The sequence below is a fragment of the Suncus etruscus genome, chromosome 4 (genome assembly GCF_024139225.1).
Source record: "Suncus etruscus isolate mSunEtr1 chromosome 4, mSunEtr1.pri.cur, whole genome shotgun sequence".
Lineage (NCBI taxonomy): Eukaryota > Metazoa > Chordata > Mammalia > Eulipotyphla > Soricidae > Suncus > Suncus etruscus.
The window spans coordinates 37,688,354-37,709,972 of NC_064851.1; the positions used below are offsets into that span (position 1 = coordinate 37,688,354).

General features: G+C 40.6%; 2 protein-coding genes across 2 annotated transcripts in view; one reads left to right on the top strand and one right to left on the bottom strand.

The window, feature by feature from the left end:
• The window catches only part of MCOLN2 (mucolipin TRP cation channel 2), a 50,510-nt gene extending 48,986 nt beyond the window's left edge, over positions 1-1,524 (bottom strand). The window contains exon 1 of the mRNA XM_049771252.1: positions 1,372-1,524. Coding sequence (XP_049627209.1) covers positions 1,372-1,524 — 153 coding nt within the window. The remainder of the gene's footprint in view (positions 1-1,371) is intronic.
• RPF1 (ribosome production factor 1 homolog) overlaps positions 1-21,619 on the top strand; it is a 1,036,037-nt gene that overhangs the window by 431,594 nt on the left and 582,824 nt on the right. The gene's annotated exons all lie outside the window — the stretch shown is intronic.

Consider the following 21,619-nt stretch of genomic DNA (forward strand, 5'->3'; position numbering starts at 1 on the left):
ATCGCTCCTGGCAGGTTCAGGGGACTATATGGGATGCTGGGAATTCGAACCACCGTCCTTCTGCATGCAAGGCAAAAGCCCTACCTCTGTGCTATCTCTCCGGCCCCTAAGATGTAATTTCCATTTTGGTAGGAACCTGCTCTCACTTCTAAAATTATAGAAAGATATTTATTTTATATTTATCAATAACTTTTTCACAAAGTTTTTCTGATAACATAAATATTACTTGCCAATATAGTCAAATAGTCTAAATAAGGACTGTTTTTATTATTTATTTTTTAATTACAACATCTGGAAGTACTGTGATAAAAAAGTGGCAAACAGTGCCAGGACTGAACTGAGTCTTCTATATGCAGTACAAATGTTCTGCCTACCATTTGACTATCCACCCTGTAACCTCTATACTATTTTAATTATTTTATTTATTTTTTTTTGTCCACATCCAGCTCTACTCAGGATTTACTCCTGGCTCTTAGTTTAGGGGTCACTCCTGGTGGGGCAGGGTTTGATTAAACCTAGGTCAATCCTATAAAAGGCAAGCACTCTACCTGCTATTACTCCAGCCACTGTATCTTAATTGGTTTTTTATTTGGGACTATATCTCAGGGTATTCCTAGTACCTTGTTCAGGGTAATTTCTGATAGTGCTCAGGGAAATATGCAGTTCGGGGAGCTCCTGCATGCAAAACCTATAGTTTTTAGAGCTATATCTCCATGCTCCTCCCCAATCATGAACCATGAACCTTCTACAGGTTTCATGTTTCAAATGTAGTTCCATGGATTGAGGTCTCCATGAAACTAGCTCAATTCTACAGGCCCCAAACCTTGATAAAAACCTTGCAGACTGCTGTAATACTGGTGATTGTGTTCAGCAAACTCAGCTTAAACAAAATGTCCCAATACAGCCTCTGTACATTCCTGTAAATGCCACATGTCAATATTAAACCCTTTCCCGAGGCACTAGCTCCCAATGAAAGGGAAACTTAATGTTTTAGAAGCCTAACAACAAAATAATCAAAAATGAAAATTTTAAAGTTTATTTAAATAAGATGTATCTTAATAAAGATGAGTGATTTCATGAATATAAATCACTTTGGACTGAGCAGCCTTCACTAGTTTATGTCCTCATTCAGAGATAGAAACATTCACCCCCTACTGGCCTATGATTTATTTATATTTACAGAACCCCTAAAGATATGACCCACCCCCCAGAATCTGAACTTCAACCTACCTTTACCCTCAAAGCCAATGACATTTTATAAGGTTTAGAAATTTGTGTGGACTTTGCAGTTCAAAAGTAAAGTGGTAAAACTTTGAAAGAGTTTATTCCTAGGGCAAGAATTAAACTGATACAACTGATCAGAAAAATTACCTGTGTGGTGACCATGATGATCTTCAAAATCTGCAAGCCCAACTTCCACGGAATTTGGTGTCTGGCTCGGTATTTTTCACAAGGGTTCATGAAGTAGAACTGCAGATCTTCTCGCAGGCATTTCTCTTTCCCCTCAAAATCATTATGAGACATTGTATTTCTGCCACAGAAGATTGATTTTTATTTTTTTATTTTTAAATTGATTGATTTTTAAGTATTCAAAGCACTATGAAAAAAATCCAGATTAAAATCTCTCTCTCTCTTTCTTTCTTCCTTTCTCCTCTTCAATCAGTAAAATCCATTTCTCTTTAGAAATTGAAACATTTGAAACATTAGACACTAGGGAGATAATTCATATGGATCACATGCCTGAAATATATGAGTGATACCAACACTGCATGCCCCCCTGTACCTCCTCACCTACAGAAATTCCAGAGTTCCCTGACCACTTATGGGGGTGTCCTATTTTAAAAAAAACACACACAACAGGGGGCCGGAGAGATAGCATGGAGGCAGGGTGTTTGCCTTGCATGCAGAAGGATGGTGGTTCAAATCTTGGCATCCCATATGGTCCCCCAAGCCTGCCAGGAACGATTTCTGAGCGTAGAGCCAGGAGTAACCTCTGAGCACTGCTGGATGTTACCCAAAAACCAAAAACAAACAAACAAACAAACAAGAAACACAACAGGATAATACAAATCTGATAATCATTCAGCATCTTCTGTCACTAGTCTTCCTAAATATTATTTAAAATAATGATTCTCAGGGCTGGAGAGATAGTATAATGGGTATAGTCTTGCCTTGTATGCACCCAATGCTGACTCAGTCCTCAGCACCACATATAGTCCCCTGACCATTACCAAGAGTGACCTCCCCCTTTATTGGCAGAAGGAAGGGACTGGAGAGATAGTAAAGCAGGTAGGATGCTTGCTGTGTAAAGAGTTAATATCTGGCATCTCATATGATCCCCCAAGTCTCACCAGGAGTAATTCCTGAGCACAGAACCAGGAGTAACCCCCTAGCATCTCTAAGTATGGTCCTAAAGTCACTAAATAATAAATAAATAAATAAACTTATGTAGCTAGATATCTTATTTCTGAAAGAAAATACAATCATGAAAAAATATAGTGTAGAGATAAGAAAAGTAAAATAATGAGAGAAAAGATCTGAAAGGACTAAATCTTCCTTAATTTGACATATACTTATTTAACTAAATTTAGTATTGAGACTAGGTTAGGTTCTTGGTATAAGAGACATAAAAATTACAATTACAACTTCTTTAGAAAGAATGAAGTTATCTGGAGAAAGACCACAGTATGTATCACAAATGATGAGAATCCCTAATATGTTTAGAAAAGAGCAGAACTGTTAGCTTGTGGTAACAACTCAGGGGAAGGGGAAGTGGCCACTCCATGAAACAGCTAGAAAAATCAATGTGGAACCCACTTTCCCACCCACAGCAGGACAACTGTGCAGCCTAAACTGCAGGAAATAGATAGGAATAATTATGACTCATCAATTACTCATGTTCCTATACACTATAGAAAATGCATAATCTGGATTTATATAAGATTAATAAATGGCCCCACTAAAGGCCAAAGTATAGATGGAGAAAAGCACAATATCTATAAACTTAAAAATAAAATCTAATAGCATGGAAAATCACCAATGGTTAAAAAAGAAAAGGAAAAACAACCCACACAAAACTAAAACTAGAGGTGCTGATGTGGAAAAGTTAAGAGTTCTTCAGAAAACAGCCTCTTACTAAGAAGTCAAGGAGAAAGTCAACAAAGATACTGTCAGTTATTTAGAACTCCTTCACTTCCCCACACAATCAGGATGGTGTCCATTAATTTCAAAACTATCACATGCACTTCTGAGTCAATGAGAAGCCTGCTTCCCATCTTTCTCTCTGCTTCAGATTCTTGGGACTCTGTGGCTGGGTGGAACTCAGCTGGCATGTCTGGAAAGCTCCTTTCCTCCTCCTGAGTCCTGGTACTTAATATCTAAGCTATATAAGCCACTGGTAGAGTTTAGAATAAAAAAAAAAATAAAAAAAAAACATCTAATTCCATCCAAAATGAGAAGATGAAAGAAACAGATATTTCCTCAAAGAAATATGCGTGGTGTATTTAAAGAAAATATTTTAAAAAATACACAGGTCAAAAGGCACCTTGCATGTGGCTCACAAGCTAACCAGGGTCCTATCCCTGACATCCCATATGGTCTCCTAATCCTCACCAGGAGTAATCCTTGAGTAGAGAGCCAGGATCAAAACCAAAGCACTGCTTTGTATATCCCTTTCCCACCCAAAACACCAACTTCAACAAAAAGATGAAAATTGATTCTCATCTGAAAATTAGAAAGGAAAACATATTTATTAAACTTTTAAAAACTAGCTAAATGTTGAAAGTAAATAATAAATCTAGTACTATTCAATATATGAACCTGGTTCTAAGTTATATACTATTAAACTATTAACCAATTATATTATCAAGTCATAAGGGCTTCAAAAAGACACTGCATTTAGCAATTCACTTTATCTGTTCATCCCTTAATTAGAGTGGGGAACTGTTTTATTGCTAAGAGCTATTTGGATATTTAAAACACCACTTGCAGGCCATACTAATTAGTGTGTGGCTCTGTATATGCCTTACATGATTAAGACTCAGAATCGCAATCACAAAATTCCTTTTACCTGTTCTTATAAGAAATACGACTTTGCGCATATTTTGCAAATACACATACATCAGAGACATGGATGTTCTTTGACAGAATAAGTTATCAAAAACAATGTAATAGCATTTCTTCAGTGTTTCAGTGCTTTCAATCACAGCCTACACGGATTATTTGTTTTCTTTTTGTGTGGCTTTATTTTTGGGGTGTGGGACTGTGATTCTCCCAGTCAATGTAAATTCTATAGCTTGGGAGAAGTTGGTAATTGTTTCTTTAGCGCTAATAAAAAAAAAGATTTTAAAAATAAATAAATAAATAAATAAATAAATAAATAAATAAATAAAAGACTTTGACACACATCTCTTTTCCAATAAGCATCTTTTTAATCCGTTGGTGGCGAACCTATGGCACACGGCGGGAGGCGAGTGTGCCGATGTCTGCTTTGCAGCTCACCTGGCAACAGGGTTGGACTGCCCATTGGGAAGACCGGCATTGTGCGGCAGTTTGGGCACTCGGGCTCAAAAAGGTTAACCATCACTGCATTCCTTCTTCCCATCAAAAGAAGGAGCAATGGACAGCTCCCATGACAGGCACTGCTAACTGCATGTCTAATTTCCACTCACATTTCTCCCTAATCTTGTTGAGGGCAATGAATTAGATAGCAGGGGACACAATGATCATTGTTAGAACTAGACAAGAACGTAGGAAGCCTTGTTTTCATAACTGGCTGTTCACTGGATCACTAGAAGTCTTCAAAAAAAAAAAATACTGGAGCTCAGCTTTCACTTACAAGAATTTTGCCTGACTGGTGTGGGTACAGACAGCCCAGACAGCAGATTGTTAGGCTGTTTTTTAATTAAGCTTCTAATTAATTAGAGGATGTGCATATACATACAAGTTTGAAACTGTCTCAGAGGTTCTCTGTTCAATCTTCATTATCATAAAAATCAGTTCATATAGAATACCAGTGAAAGTGGCCGGAGAGATAGCACAGCGGTAGCGCGTTTGCCTTGCAAGTGCTGACCCAGGACCAATGGTGGTTCGAAACCCGGCATCCCATATGGTCCCCCGTGCCTGCCAGGAGTGATTTCTGAGCAGAATACCAGTGAAAAAAAGAAACCCAATATGGGTTAGAGAAAAGAGAAAGACCAAAGTGATCTGAGAATAGTGTGGAGTATCTCATCCACTTTGTACATCAAAAAGCACAAATATTACCATTATTTGTGACCATGTTACTTGCATAACAGTTTTAAAGTCTATAAAATACTACTATACAATATCTTATATTTTAAATATGTCTAAATTTTAATTTTACATTTTGAATGTAAAATATACATTTTGTATATTTGTACATTTTGGTTTGAAAGAGATTTTTAACTTACTCTCTCCCAAATGGATTAAAAGTTTTTATGCTAGCAATTTATTGAGGAACCCATTCTTTGGAAACATTTTAGAAATAATTAATTAAAATAGTATTTCTTGGGCCGGAGCTATAGTACAGTGGTGGGGCATTTGCCTTGTACACAGCCAATCCAGGACAAATAGTGGTTCAAATCCCGACATCCCATATGTTCCCCCAAGTCAGGAGTGATTTCTGAGCACATAGCCAGGAGTAACCCCTAAGTCAGGAGTGATTTCTGAGCACATAGCCAGGAGTAACCCCTGACCATCATCTGGTGTGGCCAAAAAACTCCCCCCCCAAAAGAAAAGTACTTCTTGGCTAAAATGTATATCTTGGCTGATAAAGACTCCAGCATACCTTTATTATATGTGTTGTTATTTATTCTTAATGATACTGCTTGGGAACCTATCTCCCTCAACCCCAAATTTTTTTTAAAAAGAACTCCCATATGACTCAGTGATTCTATTCACTGGTATCCCCATGAATACAAAAACATTAATTTAAAAAAAATACATTGCAAGGGGATAGATAGGAAGGCCCTGGTGATGAGCATTTCAGGAAATAGTAAAACTAGGAAGAATTTGCCTCTCCCCAGCCTAAGTCCACACCTCTCCAAGAACCCAGGTGGTGGAGTAAGTGGACTTTAGGCACAGTTTGACAGCTTAGGCTAAGACTGGCTATGTGCTAGCCTCAGAGAGAACAAATGCTAGATACTCTCACTTCTACGTGGTTCAACAAAGAAAGTGAATCAACAGTAGAGAATGAAAATAAATTCTATGGGGGCTGGAGAGATAGCATGAAGGTAAGGCATTTGCCTTGCATGCAGAAGGACGGTGGTTCAAATCCCGGCATCCTATATGGTCCCCCGAGCCTGCCCGGAGCGATTTCTGAGTGTAGAGCCAGGAGTAGCCCCTGAGCTCTGCCGGGTGTGACCCCCCACCAAAAAAGAAAAAAGAAAAAAGGAAAGAAAAATTCTAGGGCTAGGACAATAGAACCAAGATTTTCAAGATTTCCAGAGAGGGAGAGGACAACATTAATATAACTTTTAAAACTTTAATGTAAAAAATGAATCAAAATAAAACTTAAAAAAGTTGTTATTAGAGGTTCTGGGAGTATTTCCTTGTTCAAAAAAGTGAAGAGAAAGGATCAAAACCAGGGTCATAGCACAGCTCAGAATGGAAATTGCATGTCATTCTCCTCAAACTTCTCCAAAAAGATCATAGGAATTTTATTTTTCATTTTCACTAAAGATACCAATAAATGATGACCATAGCAATGACAACTTTCAGGAATTTCCCTACAGACAACCAGGCCTACATGATCATCTCTGAAACCCACTGGGCCACTTCAGGCCAACAGAAAAACAGAACTAAGGCTTTACTCTTTAAAAGTGCTGCTTTGACTAAATCAGACCTTCTTAAAAATATATCTGAAAAAATGGGCTCTCTGGGTCAGGAACAAGTAAAGTAAAACTCCATTTCTCAGCAAACCTACACCTCAAATGCAGAGAAAGCTGGGAGAAAATTACAGGAACAGTGGCATTTCCTTACATTTTCCTTCTAACACTTTCAGTATGTGTCCAATCTTACCAGGATCCTGTTGATGTGTCTATCAAAGCAAAAGTAAAATCAAAAGAAGTTAAGAAGCTTCAATGAATCTTTTTCTTTTTTGGTGTGTGTGTGTGTGTGTGTGTGTGTGTGTGTGTCTGTGTGTGTGTGTGTGTGTGTGTTGTTTTTGATTTGGGGCCACACCCAATGGCGCTCAGGGATCACTCCTGGCTCTGCACTCAAAAATTGCTCCTGGCAGACTCGGGAACCACCTGGGATGCTGGAAATCAAACCCAGGTCCATCCTGGGTTGGCTGCGTACAAGACAAACACCCTACCACTGTGTTATCTCTCTGGCCCCTTCAATGAATCTTTTTTTCTTAAAGCACTGAGTTGATTTATATTTTTTTGGACAAATCCATTTCGGTGTCAGCTGGGGAATCCCAATATTTGCCCTATTTCTGGCAAGTTCCTTGAATTGCCATAGGTGATATGATTTGGGGAAGTGTGTGAGCAGTGCCAGGTTTGGAAATCAGAGAATCACACTTACAAGGCAAATGCTCTTCTCCTGAGCCAAAACCTGAACTTTGATCTTTTTTTTTTTTTTAAGCTCAGCATTTAAACTGTGGGCTAGGGCTAGAGATAATTAAAAAGTCCAAGGTGCTTGCTTATAATACAGCTGAAGCTGAAGCTACAACATTGGTAGCTTCAAATTGTGGTACAAAAAATCCTGGCACTGTGTATGGCATCCCAAAATTGCCAGGCATGACTCCTGAGTACAAAGGGTAAACAAACAAGTAGTGGGTCTTCTGGAATTATATCAAAGCCAATTTTTTACAATCCAAAACCAATTTTTCATAATTCAGGCTCCTTTGTCACTAGTTACTACATGGAAGCCATTTTAGATAAAACACTAAATGTATTCAAGGGACCATAACGAAGTATAGCTTTCAAAAGAGTTGGAAGTACACAACCCACAACTGGTGAAAAAGAAACAAAGCTACAGATCTCAAAGCAGTTTTTTCACACCAGGAAAAGAAGAAGCCTAAAATCAAAATAGAGCAAGAAGGGGATAGGGAGATAATTCCAAAAATGTAGCTGATTCCTGGCCTGCATGCGATTTTTAGTTTGATGCTCCAGCATCACGTGACCTCCCTGCCCACTGAAATACCAGGTGTGGGCTTCCTGGCCACCAGAACATCAGCATAGAAGCTTAGCTGGAGGGAATCTGAGAAAAATGACAATAAAAATTCTCAGATGATTGCAAATGCAAACAAATCACCAAACTAAAGTATGGCTTTAAAATGTTGATGCAGGGCCCGGAGAGATAGCACAGCGGTGTTTGCCTTGCAAGCAGCCGATCCAGGACCAAAGGTGGTTGGTTCGAATCCTGGTGTCCCATATGGTCCCCTGTGCCTGCCAGGAGCTATTTCTAAGCAGACAGCCAGGAGTAACCCCTGAGCAACGCCGGGTGTGGCCCAAAAACCAAAAAATAAAATAAAATAAAATGTTGATGCAGAAAAGAAAATTGCAATCTGACCAAAATAAGGTCTGGAAAGACAAATCACTTTTATATAAGAAGCCCCTAACACAGGAAATCAAAGCCCTCTAAAGGACAATTTCATGCTTGAGAACTGACTTGTAGAACTACAACTCCAGGTCTAGGGTGAAGAGAACAAACAGCCGGGGTCAGAGATATAGTACAGTGGATAGGGCACTCGCTTTGCCTATACTGAGAGCCTGTCAGACTCAAGGCTGACCTGAGTTCGAATCCCCAGTTTCACATATGGTTCTTGAGTCCCACTAGGAGTGATTCCTCAGCACAGAACCAGGAGTAAGCCCTGACCACCTTTGAGTGTGGCCCCACAAACTATGTAAGGCGGTCTTAATTTGAAACCATAGCTACAAGAGGTTATCTGCTTTTCCAATAAGTTAAAAAAATTTTTTTTATCTTATTCTGGATTTTGCTTCACTACAGAGACCTAAAATTGAAGAGATCATATTTGACTTTCCATTCTGTATTCTCTGCTATTCTGTTCAATCTTTGTCTCCATTTTCCTACTTGGCCAAGAGAATGTATATATTATTTTATCATTTAGGGAAAAAACCCATATTTGATATGTATTTTCTTTGGAGAAAAGAACACGATGATCTCTCTGGACATGAACACTGAACCAGGGTTTTCCTGTTTTTAAGTGCAGGAGATTAAATAAGATTGGCGTTAGCCTGATGTCCTCAGCATGACAACCATTGAGGAAATTTTTAAAGAGTACAGGCCATAGCACCTGATTTATAGAAATTTTGCTAAAGAATGTGTACCTATAGAAGGTTTATGAAAGCCTGGCTCTAATTGAAGCATGCAATGGAAAATGAGCTAAATGCCCCTAGAGATGTCTGACTCAATAGAAAAGTGTCACCAGATTCCCCCTAGCTTATGTGGTTTGGTTTGCATATCACAAAGTTGATGAATGGTTCCTGGAAGTGACATCTACATACCATAATGGGGAGAACTAATTGGTACCTACAACATTAAATATCTCAGTTTGTGCCAGGGAGATGGCTTCAAGGGTTGGTGCACATGATTTGGAATAGGAAAATCAAGTTTGATTGCCAGTATTGCAGGGTCCCAAGAACACTGCCAGAGCAACTCCCAAATACTGCTGTGTTTGGATCCAAACCAAAACTAAACTAAAACATCAGAATTCCCACCTTGACACGGGATCAGTTCATCTACCTTTTCCTCTTACTGGCGTCTCCTTTGATTCTCAGTTTGTGAAAACACAAGTCTGATGCTTGCCTCTGGAACTGTCCCACCAAGCACATAAATATGTAGATCTGAGTCCCTTCGAAAGCTATTTATTTTAATACCCTGTGTGTGTCTGTTACTGGAAGCCTCTAAAGAGACTCACTGGATATAAGCCTGTGTAAATCCAGAAGGAAAAGTGCTAAGAGAAATACTGAAGTCACATTAAAAAGAGCAAGATTACATGCCTCATTTACTGTGAGTACAAACCTGTTTACCAGACTAAAAAGAAGACAGAAAATAAACTGAGAGTTGATTTGTTCCTCTATCTTTTAGGGCAACACTTAGAGAACTAAGACAAAATGAATGTAAGCTGTCTACCTATCTGGCCCTTAAAAGCAAACACCTAAAGAAATTCCCCATCACTTTTGCAGTGTGCTTTGCATATCACCAAGTTGGTGAATAGTTCCTGGAAGTGTGACATCCACAGACACTTTAGAAAGAGGTTTATGTGGCTAGACACCTAATTACTCTTTTGTGATATTCGCAGATACTCACAGCCCAAAAAGTTGCACCCAAGTTGTCTTCTAATTCAACATCAGTCTTTCAAAAAATAATACAGTCTACACTTGATCATAACCGATTCAATAAATTTTTTTGGACAGCCACTGAAAATCAAGTAAATTCTCTTAAATTCTGGCTCCTTGCTAGCATTCATCTATTTATAATATTGAGAGCGCAGAGCAGGAGCAAAGGTAAGTTATTTTAAGACCTTTAACAGCCCCCCCCCCCCACTGAATATGTTTGGCAAGCAGGGAAGAGGGCATCAAGGCTTATTTGTATTCACCAACCCCTTCACCTCCACCCCGGCTCTATATGACTACAGGGCGAAGACAGTTCCGGACAAGGAGGTGGAGCCTGTTGGCAGCACCAACTAGGGCACTGTAAGCCTTTCATAGCCACAGCGGAATTGGGGTTAACCACATCACGACCCTCCCACCTGGGGGAAAATGTCTGTTTGTTCCGAAAGGCGAGGCAAAGCAGGCCGTTAATAAAAGCATTCATTCACAAGGCATCGGGGAAGCTCGCGTGCAGAAATGCAAAAAAAAAAAAAAAAAAAAAAAAAAAAAAAAAAAAAAAAAAAGCCATAACCGCCCTAAAGAATCTCCATCAAGATTTCTCCAAGTCCGAGATGCTGAAAAATGCAACTGAGGAGCCTCACCTGGTGGTTAACCTGAAAGCACCCGGTTGCTTTTGTGCATTCCTGGTCTGGGGCAAAGGGCAAGACTGCCGGGCCACGCCTGGGTCTAGCAAACTGTCCATGGTACTTCGGAATGCAGCAGAAAACAGGATTCAGAGCACCCCCGGGTTGAGATCAGGCGAGTCAAGAGTGTCCTGAAGTTAGGGGGAGTCCTTCTAGCAAGGCAGCACCGCGTTTTGCTCAGTCCTCCCCGCTCTCTTTCCTCGCTTGCTGAAGGAAGCGCGCAGATCCAGCTTGCAGCCTCGGGGGTGCCACTGCCGGGACTGCGAAGCGCCAGGAGCCCAGGCAGGATGGCAGATCCGGGCTAGGTAGGGCTGGGCAGTGGCGCGTGGCCCCGCGTCGTGCCCGGCCCGCCCCGAGTCACCGCCCTAGCCCTGTCGCCGGCTGCTGCAGCGAAACCGTGGCCCTTGGGCTCCCGGCAAGACTTTTCCCACGTGTCGGGGAAAGAATCGCTCCTGCTAGGTTCAGATGGGGCTGGACCCCCAGGAGATCTGGGAACACGAAGACCCAAGGAGGCATTAGTTGTGGAGAGAGGGGGTGGTGCAGCATGGGGGTGTGAGACCCGTGAGAACTTGGGGGTACTGACCTGCGGCGGACCCCCCAAGGCAAGTTTGAGGTTCCGTTCCAAACTGGTAAATCCAGCGCCTCCTTATCGCCAGGCATGATGCGGTCTGGGAGAGGTCAGGGGAAAGAGAAGGTAGAAGGTTGCACCTGCCAGGGGCGCGGATTCCCTCGGGGTAGCTTCCGCCGACTCTGGGGGTTCAGAAGGCTGGGCACTTTTTTGGAGGCTCCCAGACCTGGAGCGTGGGCGCTGCTAGTGCGCTCCACATTGCCCCCAGGCGACAGGGCAGCGCGTTCCTCTTCCCTGGTGTGTGTGTGTGTGTGTGTGTGTGTGTGTGTGTGTGTGTGTGTGTGAGTGAGTGTGTGTGTGTGTGTGTGTCTGTGTGTCTGTGTGTGTGTCTGTGTGTGTGTCTGTGTCTGTGTGTCTGTGTGTGTGCGTGTGTCTGTGTCTGTGTGTCTGTGTGTGTGAGAGAAGCGGGGAAGAGGGAGGCAATTTTTTTGCACTGCAAGAGGATTGAACCCAGATCTCGTGTATGCAAAGCAAGTGCTCTACCACTAAGCCACTGTCCCCTTGACTTCCCCTTTTTCCCATTTCCCAGCCCCCACCCTTGCCTTTCTCCTCTCAGGTCCGTTTTCGTTGTGATTATTGTTTTAGGGGTCACTCCTGGCTCTGCGCTCAAAAATCACTCCTGGCAGTCTCAGGGAGACCATATGGGATGCCAGGATCGAACCGGGTTGGTCCCAGGTAGCCTGTCTGCAAGGCAAAAGCCCTACCCACTGTGCCATCACTCCTGCCCCATGGGTCCATTTTTAAGACTTCTTCTATCTTAATGTGTTCAGGAATGGCCACCAAGTGGCCAACCAAGGTGTTTAGCACAGAGATGACAAATACACGGTACTTTTCATCTAGAAAGGAACATTATATTGCCAGGTGCATTTGGACAATTTTGTGTATTGGGCAAGTCTTTACTCTGAGTCAAGTTTCAAAGATTGGAAGTGCTGTCAGTGAACCTGGAACAGGAGATTGGATGCCCTTGGGGCATGCAGAAGGGAAAGTCAATAAGTGGGTGCTTGTTGCCCGCACCTCCAGCGAGTATCCCTATAACCAACACTGAGCGTGGGACTCCTGAGCTATGTGCAGCTGTGCTTCGTTCTCTGCACCATCATTGGTAAAGGGTGATAAAACTTGCAGAGAAGGGGCACTACATACTCCAAACACCACATGCAGCAGAGGATGGGGTTAACTTGGTGTCTCATACTCAGTCAAAAGCATCTTTCGTGGGGAACCGAACCACAGCAGCAGTTGTGAAGGTTCCAAGTCTGAGGCTATTTGCTTTACACTTACTTAGTCTTTGGGTTTATCTAGGGCCAGGACAATTAGATTTTTAATTTGTATCTCCCCTTAGAAGCAACAAAAACAAATATTGAAGGACAAAAACAAATATAACTGACTACTAGGCTGACTCAGTAGGTTGTTAGACCCCAAATACTATATTTTGAAGACTTTCAGCTGAGACCTCCCTACTTCCCTTAAAGGTTGGAGATCCCCTTGTGTAGGGTGACTCCCTGGTGACAGGTGTAACAGTGATGTTTGGGGTCTTTTTTGAAAAGAAAACGAGATAAAGCAGATACCTTTGGATGGGGGACTCCCCCAGCAGCTCTCAGGGGTTACTCCTGGCTCTACACCTAGAAATCGCTCCTGGCAGACTCAGGGGACCATATGGGATGCCGGGATTCGAACCACCGTCCTTCTGCATGCAAGGCAAACGCCCTACCTCCATGCCATCCTTCCGGCTCCAGCAGTTCCCATTTTTATGTTAAACTTTCAAAATTACTTTTGGTGAAGGGTTACACAGAAGAGTGATCAGAGGTTACTCCTGGTTATGTGCTCAGGAGTGACCCCTGGTGGTGCTCAGGAGGCCATAGGTGAGATGAATAAGGATCAAGCAAAGAGGCTCCTAGACAGGCAAGAGCTTTACCTCCTATGCTATCTCTTCAGCACAGCATTTTTATTGTTTTTACAATAATAAATGTATTGCTTATTTTATTTGTTACTTATTGGCCATACTCAGAGGTGCTCATGTCAGACTCGTGGCTCAGGGATAATTCCTGACTGGGCTTAGGGGACCATATTGGGTGCAGGGGATTGAACCTTCCATCCCTAATGCAACATTTTTAGCTCAAAGAAAAGTCACCAAAGTAGAACAACATTATTAACCCAAATATGCTGGGGACCACCACTGCTCTCCTCACACACATACTAAGCAAAAACTTCTTTCCAGAAGGAAATTGTAAAGTGAAATAACCATTTAGTATCAGTAAATTCTTTAATGCTTTTCCCAAAGCAGGACAATTCTTCTAAATCACTTGCCAGTGGCAATGAAACAGAAAACATGTTAACATTGCCTTCAGAAAGAACATTCATCATGCTTCAAAGAACCTGAGTGCCTTCTAGATACCAGGGCTGTTTTACAGAGAGTGCATGAAAATCTGAACAGTCTGCATACTGCCCTGTATTTTCAATTTTGAAATGAAAAATGGATTCTGAGATGTCTGTCTACTTTTCAAAAATCACTCATAGAAACTTTAATTGGTCTAAGATTTCTGTTAAGGTCTTTGAATCTTTTCTCCTTTGTTCTCAGCACACACATTGATACACTATGCAGATGAACCAATAGTTGCTGTCCTTGATGGCTTTCCTGATCTAAGGTTTTGTAGGCAATTGCATGTCCATAGTAATCAAGTTTCACAATGTGGAGAAGTGGTACATGTACGTTGTAACACTTGCAACTTATACCACTTGTAACACTTATCAGTAGGTTTCAAAGTATCACTAAAAAATAAATGATTAGGGATGTGACTCAGTAGTCTGGTATATGTTTTTATATGTTTATATGTGTGAGGCCCCAAGTTCCATCTGTAGCATCACAGAAAGAAAAAGTTAATAATTAACAATGTAATCTTACAGTGTCCAGAACAGAGAGCTTCCAATGTTTCTGTTAAAAAAAAACAACAGTATTTTCTTATTAAATACTCTAGGAAGATTATTAGCTGCAGAAGGAAGAAGAGTAAGAAGAAAAAGAAGAATAACAACAAGTACAAGAAGAGGAGGAAGAGGAGAAAGAGAGGAGGAGGAAAAAGAGAAGAAGGAAGAGGAGGTGAAAGAGGAGAAGCAGGAGGAGGAAGAGGAGGAAGAGGAAGAGGAGAAAGAGGAGGAGGAGAAGCAGAAACAGGAAGAGAAGCAGGAGGAGGAAGAGGAGGAGCAGGAGGAGGAGGAGAAATGGAATTCTCAGAATATAAAATTTTTGTGTGTAAGTGAAATTCAAGGAAATCTTATTTAAACATACTCTGATTCAGTAAGCCTATGATAGAATTTGAGATTTTGTTTTTCTGATGAAAAGTTATGGATGTTGGGCCAGACAGATAGCGCAGAAATAACTTGCACGCAGCTGATTCGAACAGTCCCGGCATACCATATGGTCCCCCGTGCCTTCCAGGAGTAATCCTGGGCGCAGTGGGGTGTAACCACACACACCCCAAATAAAAGTTATGAAAGTTGGGGCCGGGTAGGTGGCGCTGGAGGTAAGGTGTCTGCCTTGCAAGCGCTAGCCAAGGAAGGACCGCGGTTCGATCCCCCGGCGTCCCATATGGTCCCCCCCAAGCCAGGGGCGATTTCTGAGCACATAGCCAGGAGTAACCCCTGAGCGTCAAACGGGTGTGGCCCAAAAACCAAAAAAAAAAAAAAAAAAAAAAAAAAGTTATGAAAGTTGTTGGTCCAGGAACACTCCTCAAGGTCCTAGGAAATTTATTTACTTATTTTTGGTTTTTGGGTCACACCCGGCAAGGCTCAGGGATATTCCTGGCTCCACGCTAGAAATCGCTCCTGGCAGGCTCAAGGGACCATATGGGATGCCTGGATTCAACCTCCATCCTTCTGCATGCAAGGCAAACGCAGTATCTCCATGCTATCTCTCCAGCCCCAGGAAATAGTTCAACCTAATTGAAGAAACTGGGGATGGAGAGTAAGGGAGACTGTGAAGACATGAGTCAGATGGCTACAAGTTGTGAATATAGACTGAGAGAGATATGCATTATAGATTCTTTGTTTGTTTGTTTTGTTTTGTTTTGGGGCCACACCCGGCGTTGCTCAGGGGTTCCTCCTGACTGTCTGCTCAGAAATAGCTCCTGGCAGGCACGGGAGACCATATGGGACACCGGGATTCGAACCAACCACCTTTGGTCCTGGATGGACTGCTTGCAAGGCAAACGCCGCTGTACTATCTCTTCGCCCCCTGCCCTATTTTTTTGTTTGTTTGTTTTGTTTTTTGTTTTGGGTCACACCCGGCAGGCTCTGCGCTCAGAAATCGCTCCTGGCAGGCTCGGGGGACCATATGGGATGCCGGGATTTGAATCAACGACCTTCTGCATGAAAGGCAAACGCCTTACCTCCATGCTATCTCTCCGGCCCGCTTCAAAGGTTATTTTTTTTACAGTAAAAATCCTGACTCATTTCTCACTTGCTACTAATAGTTTTTGTTTTGAACTACTCTATGTTTCTTTCAAATATCTGTGTCCTATTTTGCTTATCATAATATCAAAGTTTATGCACCCTAACTCAACTCTATAATGACCAATTATAAAATAAAACAATAGCTTGTTGCTCAAATACATATAATATGACATTTTTTTGTTTTGTTTTGTTTTTTGGGGGGGGGACTATACCCATTGACTCTCAGGGGTTACTCCTAGCTATGCACTCAGAAATCGCTCCTGGCTTCGGGGGATCATACGGGACACTGGGGGATCCAACCACTGTCTGTCCTAGGCTAGCGTTTGCCAGGAAGATGCCTTACCTCTAGTGCCACCACTCCAGTTCCTATAATATTACATTTTAAGTGCACAAACCATAGGTCTTGAATTTCTCTTGCAGGTTGCCTTTATATTAAACTTTCACTGTTTTACAATGTTAAAAGAAATATGTTTCTGCCCTTTAAAACTAATTTTTAGGCACTGTGGTTTTGTGCATAAAACATTCCAACACCACAGTCTCCACCGGAGTGTTTACTTCCCTCCACCCTTGTCTCAGTGTCTCCCCACATCCCTCACCCCCATGGTAAGCTTCCTTCTGAAGACCAAATCTAAGTTTCTGTTGCCTTTGGACTTTGGACTTTTGCTATTCAAATATATATATACATATATGTATATATATATATATATATGTATCCCACATATAACAACAATTATTCTGCATCTGTCTTTTTCTTTTATTCTAATTTTACTCAGTTTGATTTCCCCAGATACATCCATTTAGTAGCAAATTGCATGATTCATCTTATTATATTGCTGAGTAGAATTCTGTTACATTTATGTTCCAGTTTCTTTGATACTTCAGTTTTTTTCAGATACTAAGTTATTGTGAGTAGTATTATAATGAATACAGAAGTGCAAATATCTCTAAATAGTTTCAGAGACCCTGGGGTAGATGCCGGGAAGTAAAATTGCTGACTCAATTTCTAGTATTTTTTATAGTATCCATATTATTTTCCAAAATGGCTGGACCAATCAACATTCTCTATGGCTGCCCTTTATTTCATAAATCATATTGAGAAAATGTTGACAGACCCTTCATAACATTAAATCTAGAGGCATCTTAAGTGATTCAATGTCATTGGCTAGGCACAAAGATAAGCAAAGATAAAGTGGGACAGCATCAAACTAAGAAGCATTGGAATAACAAAGAAATAGTAACCAGGATAAAAAAGAAACTTCACAGACTGGGAGAATTTATTTGCCGACCACTCATTTCATAAAAGGTTGATATCCAACATATACAAAGTACTGCTAGAACTCTACATGAAACAACAATAACAACAACTGACCGCTTAAAAAATGGGGGAAAAGGAAGAGATAAATAGAAACTTCCTCAAAGAAGATACACAGATAGTCAGAAGATATATGAAAGAATGTTTTGCTTCACTTAATATCAGGGAAATGTAAATTAAAACAATATTAAAATAACATTCACATCAGTAAGACTGTCACACATCACAAAGAACAAAACCAACTATTTTTTATTGTTCACATCCATCAGTTTTTGTTGATGTGCATTTAGTCTTTGTTGCTTTAGTCTTTGTATAATCAAGATATTAATCCTGTGCCAGTTTTTATACTAATATAAATATCATCTTCATATTTTATATATTGCTTAACTTTGTCTATGATATTCTTCCCATAAACAAAGACCTTAGTTTTGACTTTGTGAAACCAAAGTTAAATGAAAGGAGTGAAGGAGCCACTTGAATCCAGGCACCAGTAGGTCCGAAGCATGGGATAGTGAAAGAATTTACCAAAATAGCCAGGTAGTGTAGGCAGAGCAATGTAAAGTTATTGAAAGAGATTTCACTGGTCAGAAGTGGAGGCTCTGTGTGTGTGTGTGTTGAGAGAGAGAGAGAGAGAGAGAGAGAGAGAGAGAGAGAGAGAGAGAGAGAGAGAGAGAGAGAGAGAGAGAGAGAGAGATCAGTTTAGTCAGTTTAGTCTTGGAGTATCTTTTATTTTATTATGTGTTTCTGGCTGCTGAGGAGAAAGGTTTCTACTTTACAGCTGATTGTGTGAGCATGGAAGATCTCAGCTCAGCTTATCAAGAATATGGGAATTAAATGGGGCAAGATCCTTTTGGAGACTTTTGCTAGATTATGTCATTAATCCATATGGTTTGAGCTTTTACAAATCATAAGAAATCTTCATTTTTTTCTGAGTCATAAAAATTCAAATATTCCTTTGAATTTTCTATAATATTATAGTTTTATTATTCATATAAAGTCCATGACAGCAGATTTACACATAGTGGGAGATAGGAAGGCAACTCAAATGCAGAAGAGGAGAGACAGTACAGTAGATAGTGCACTTGACTTGAATATTGCTGACTGGAGTTTGATCCCCAACGTTAGTCCAGGTCTGATCTCTGAGCTTCATCTATGTAAACAAATTCAGTTTCCACAAGCTATCTTGTGAATCGGGGTTGGCAAGCTTTTCTGCAAAGATAATAAAAAGTGAGGTCTTATATGCTGTATTTCATCATTTGGTGTCTTAGGGGTGTAGTTGGAAGACTGTCACAAGCATTAGATAAACAAAAGAGTGATTGTGGACCACATGTCAACTATTATTTTTATTTTGTATTATTCCTAATTTGTAAAGAATAGACTTTATTTCCTAGAGAAGTTTTAGGTTCACAGTAAAATTGAGTAGGAAGTACAGAGAGTTCCCATGTTCCTTCTGTACTCAGCCTTGCCTGTTATCAATGTACCACATAAAATGGCACATTTGTTCCAATTAGTGATCCACATCATATCCCATACTTTATATTTGATTTCATTTTCATTTGGGGTAGTCAATTACCTTTGGACAAAAGTACATCATGTCCTTCCCTATTTTATGCAGAAGTTTTACTATGTGCTGTATATAAACTTAATATCTATCTGTGTCCATTCCCAATTTCCACAATAGTGTTTTAATTTTATTATTGATTGATTAAATGATTGATTGATTGATTAGTTTTTGGACCAAACCTGGCAGTGCTTGGGGTTACTCTTGGCTCTGCACTCAGAAATCGCTCCTGGTAGGCTTGGTGGATCATATGGAATACTGGGAGTTGAATCCAGGTCGTCCTGGGTCGGCTGCATGCAAGGCAAACAACTTACTGCTGTGCTATCCCTCTGGACCCAACAACAGAGTTTTTTTTAATTATTTTTTCCTAAGGGTTTGTACTTTCTATTTTAGGGTATATACAGTATAACTTGTTATTTTGTTTTTACTGTAAATGATTGGTTATATTTTCTAGATTCTTAATAGTAGAGGGGAAATGTAGAGTTGTTACTCTTCTAAAACAAAAAAGCTTGCTGAATCCTCCAGTTTTGAAAACTTATTGTTTCTAATAAGATTTCTATATAGATCATTTATATGTAAAGAGAATTTTATATTTTTTCCTACTCTGTCACCTATTTTTATATATTGATTTTATTTGAAAGTGTTTTGCTAGGACAAAAGACTAATAATCAATGCACAAGAGAAAAACCCTACAGGGTCAATCTAAAGAATATAGGGTCCCCTAACCACCACCAGGAACAAGCTCTGAGCACTATAAATTGTGGCCCCCAAACCTCTCCAAAAATAAAAACAAAAAATTCAAAACAGTCATTCTTCCCTTGCCTGTCTCAGACTTTTTCTCTTTGTTTGGGAAGTTCCTAGGACCTCTGCAGTGCTTAGTGCCCTAGGAGACCATATACAGTTCTGGGGATTGAACTGGAGTCAGCTGCAAGTAAGGCCTCAACCTCTGTACTATATCTCTAGGCCCCAGAATTTTACTTTCTATTGTTTTAGTCAGTGCTGGCCAAACACTAGCCAAGCTTACTACATGCAGTAATGTATTTGGAGACCATATACATGTAAATGTTTATAATATATATGCATATTTACTAATATCTTACAACTAGTTATTATGTTTAAGCTTTTCCTGTACCTAATGTGTAAATTAACTTCACCATCAGTGTATATAGAGTAAAATACAGTTTGTGTGTATAATTCAGTACTGTCTATAGTAGCAGGCATCCATTAAGGATCTTGGAAATTCTTCCTTGTAGATAGGACAAAACTATTATAGGCATTGGATATTTCAAAATGTAATTAAAGTGATAGAAGAAAGTAGTATCAGAAACATTTTTCAAAATAAGTCATCGGCAAAATTAAAGTTCAGCTAACAATGATTGTAATAAAGAACAAAAATCTTGGGGCCCAGAGTGAAAGCACAGCAGTAGGGTGTTTGCCTTGTATGCGGCTAACCCAGAACCTGGGTTCCATCCCAGGAGTCCCATATGGTCCCCCAAGCCAGGAATAATTTCTGAGTGTATAGCCAGGAGTGATTTCTGAGTGTCACCAGGTGTGATTTAAAAACAAAAACAAAACAAAACAACAAAACAAAAACTTTAGGTATCTGGTTATTTCTCTCTCTCTCTCTCTCTCTCTCTCTCTCTCTCTCTCTCTCTCTCTCTCTCTCTCTCTCTCTCTCTCTCTCTCTCTCTCTCTCTCTGGTATGTTTGTTCATTTGTTTGTTTTTTGTAGGCCTGGTCAAGCTCAGGGCTTACTCCTGGCTCTGAGCTCAACAATCACTTGTGACAGCCTCAGGAAACCATATTCAGTGCTGGGGATGACCTGGATCAGCAACCTTAGAGACAAACACCTACCTGCAGTATAATCTCTCTGACCCTGAAGCAATTTCTCTTTGAACCAAAGTGCTTAAGAAACAGAAGGCCAAAAAAAAAAAAAAAAAAAAAAGAAAGAAAAGAAACAGAAGGCCACTCTGAGTTCTGAGACTTAGTTCCTTTTTGATTTTTAGGGTTTTTTTGGGTTTCTTTTGGGAGGGGGTTGGGGGGCCACATCTGTATGATGCTCAGGGGTTACTCCTGGCTAAGCACTCAGAAATTGCCCCTGGCTTGGGGGGACCATATGGGACACCAGGGGATCAAACAGCTGTCCTTCCTTGACTAGCACTTGCAAGGCAGACACCTTACCTCTAGCGCCACCTCACAGGCCCCAGTTTTTGGTTTTGTAATACAGCTTCGATGCTCAGGATTTACTCCTGGCTCTGCATTCAGGAATTACTTTTGGAAATGCTGAGGGAACCATATGGGACACCAAGGATCAAACATTGTACAAGGACACATGCAAGGCAAAAGCCCTACCTGTCATACTATTGGTCAAGCTCATAGTTTCTTATTTGAAACCCCAATAGATTATTTTTGCCCACTCAGCCTTGCAGAGACCATAAGAGAAATACTGATATGCCTGCTAAAATGCAGATTCCTAGCATTTACTTAGCATTTTACACATTGAAGCATCTCAGTCAACTAGGCTAGATAGTGCAATGCTCAGAATAAATGTCTCTTTACCTGGGTGGGCAATCTGAAGCTACTCTGCACACTGAAACTGAGGGCTACCTAAGAGGCTCCAGGAGTATTCCTAACATTGATCAGGAGGCTACATGGTGCTGGGGACTGGACTCTATAT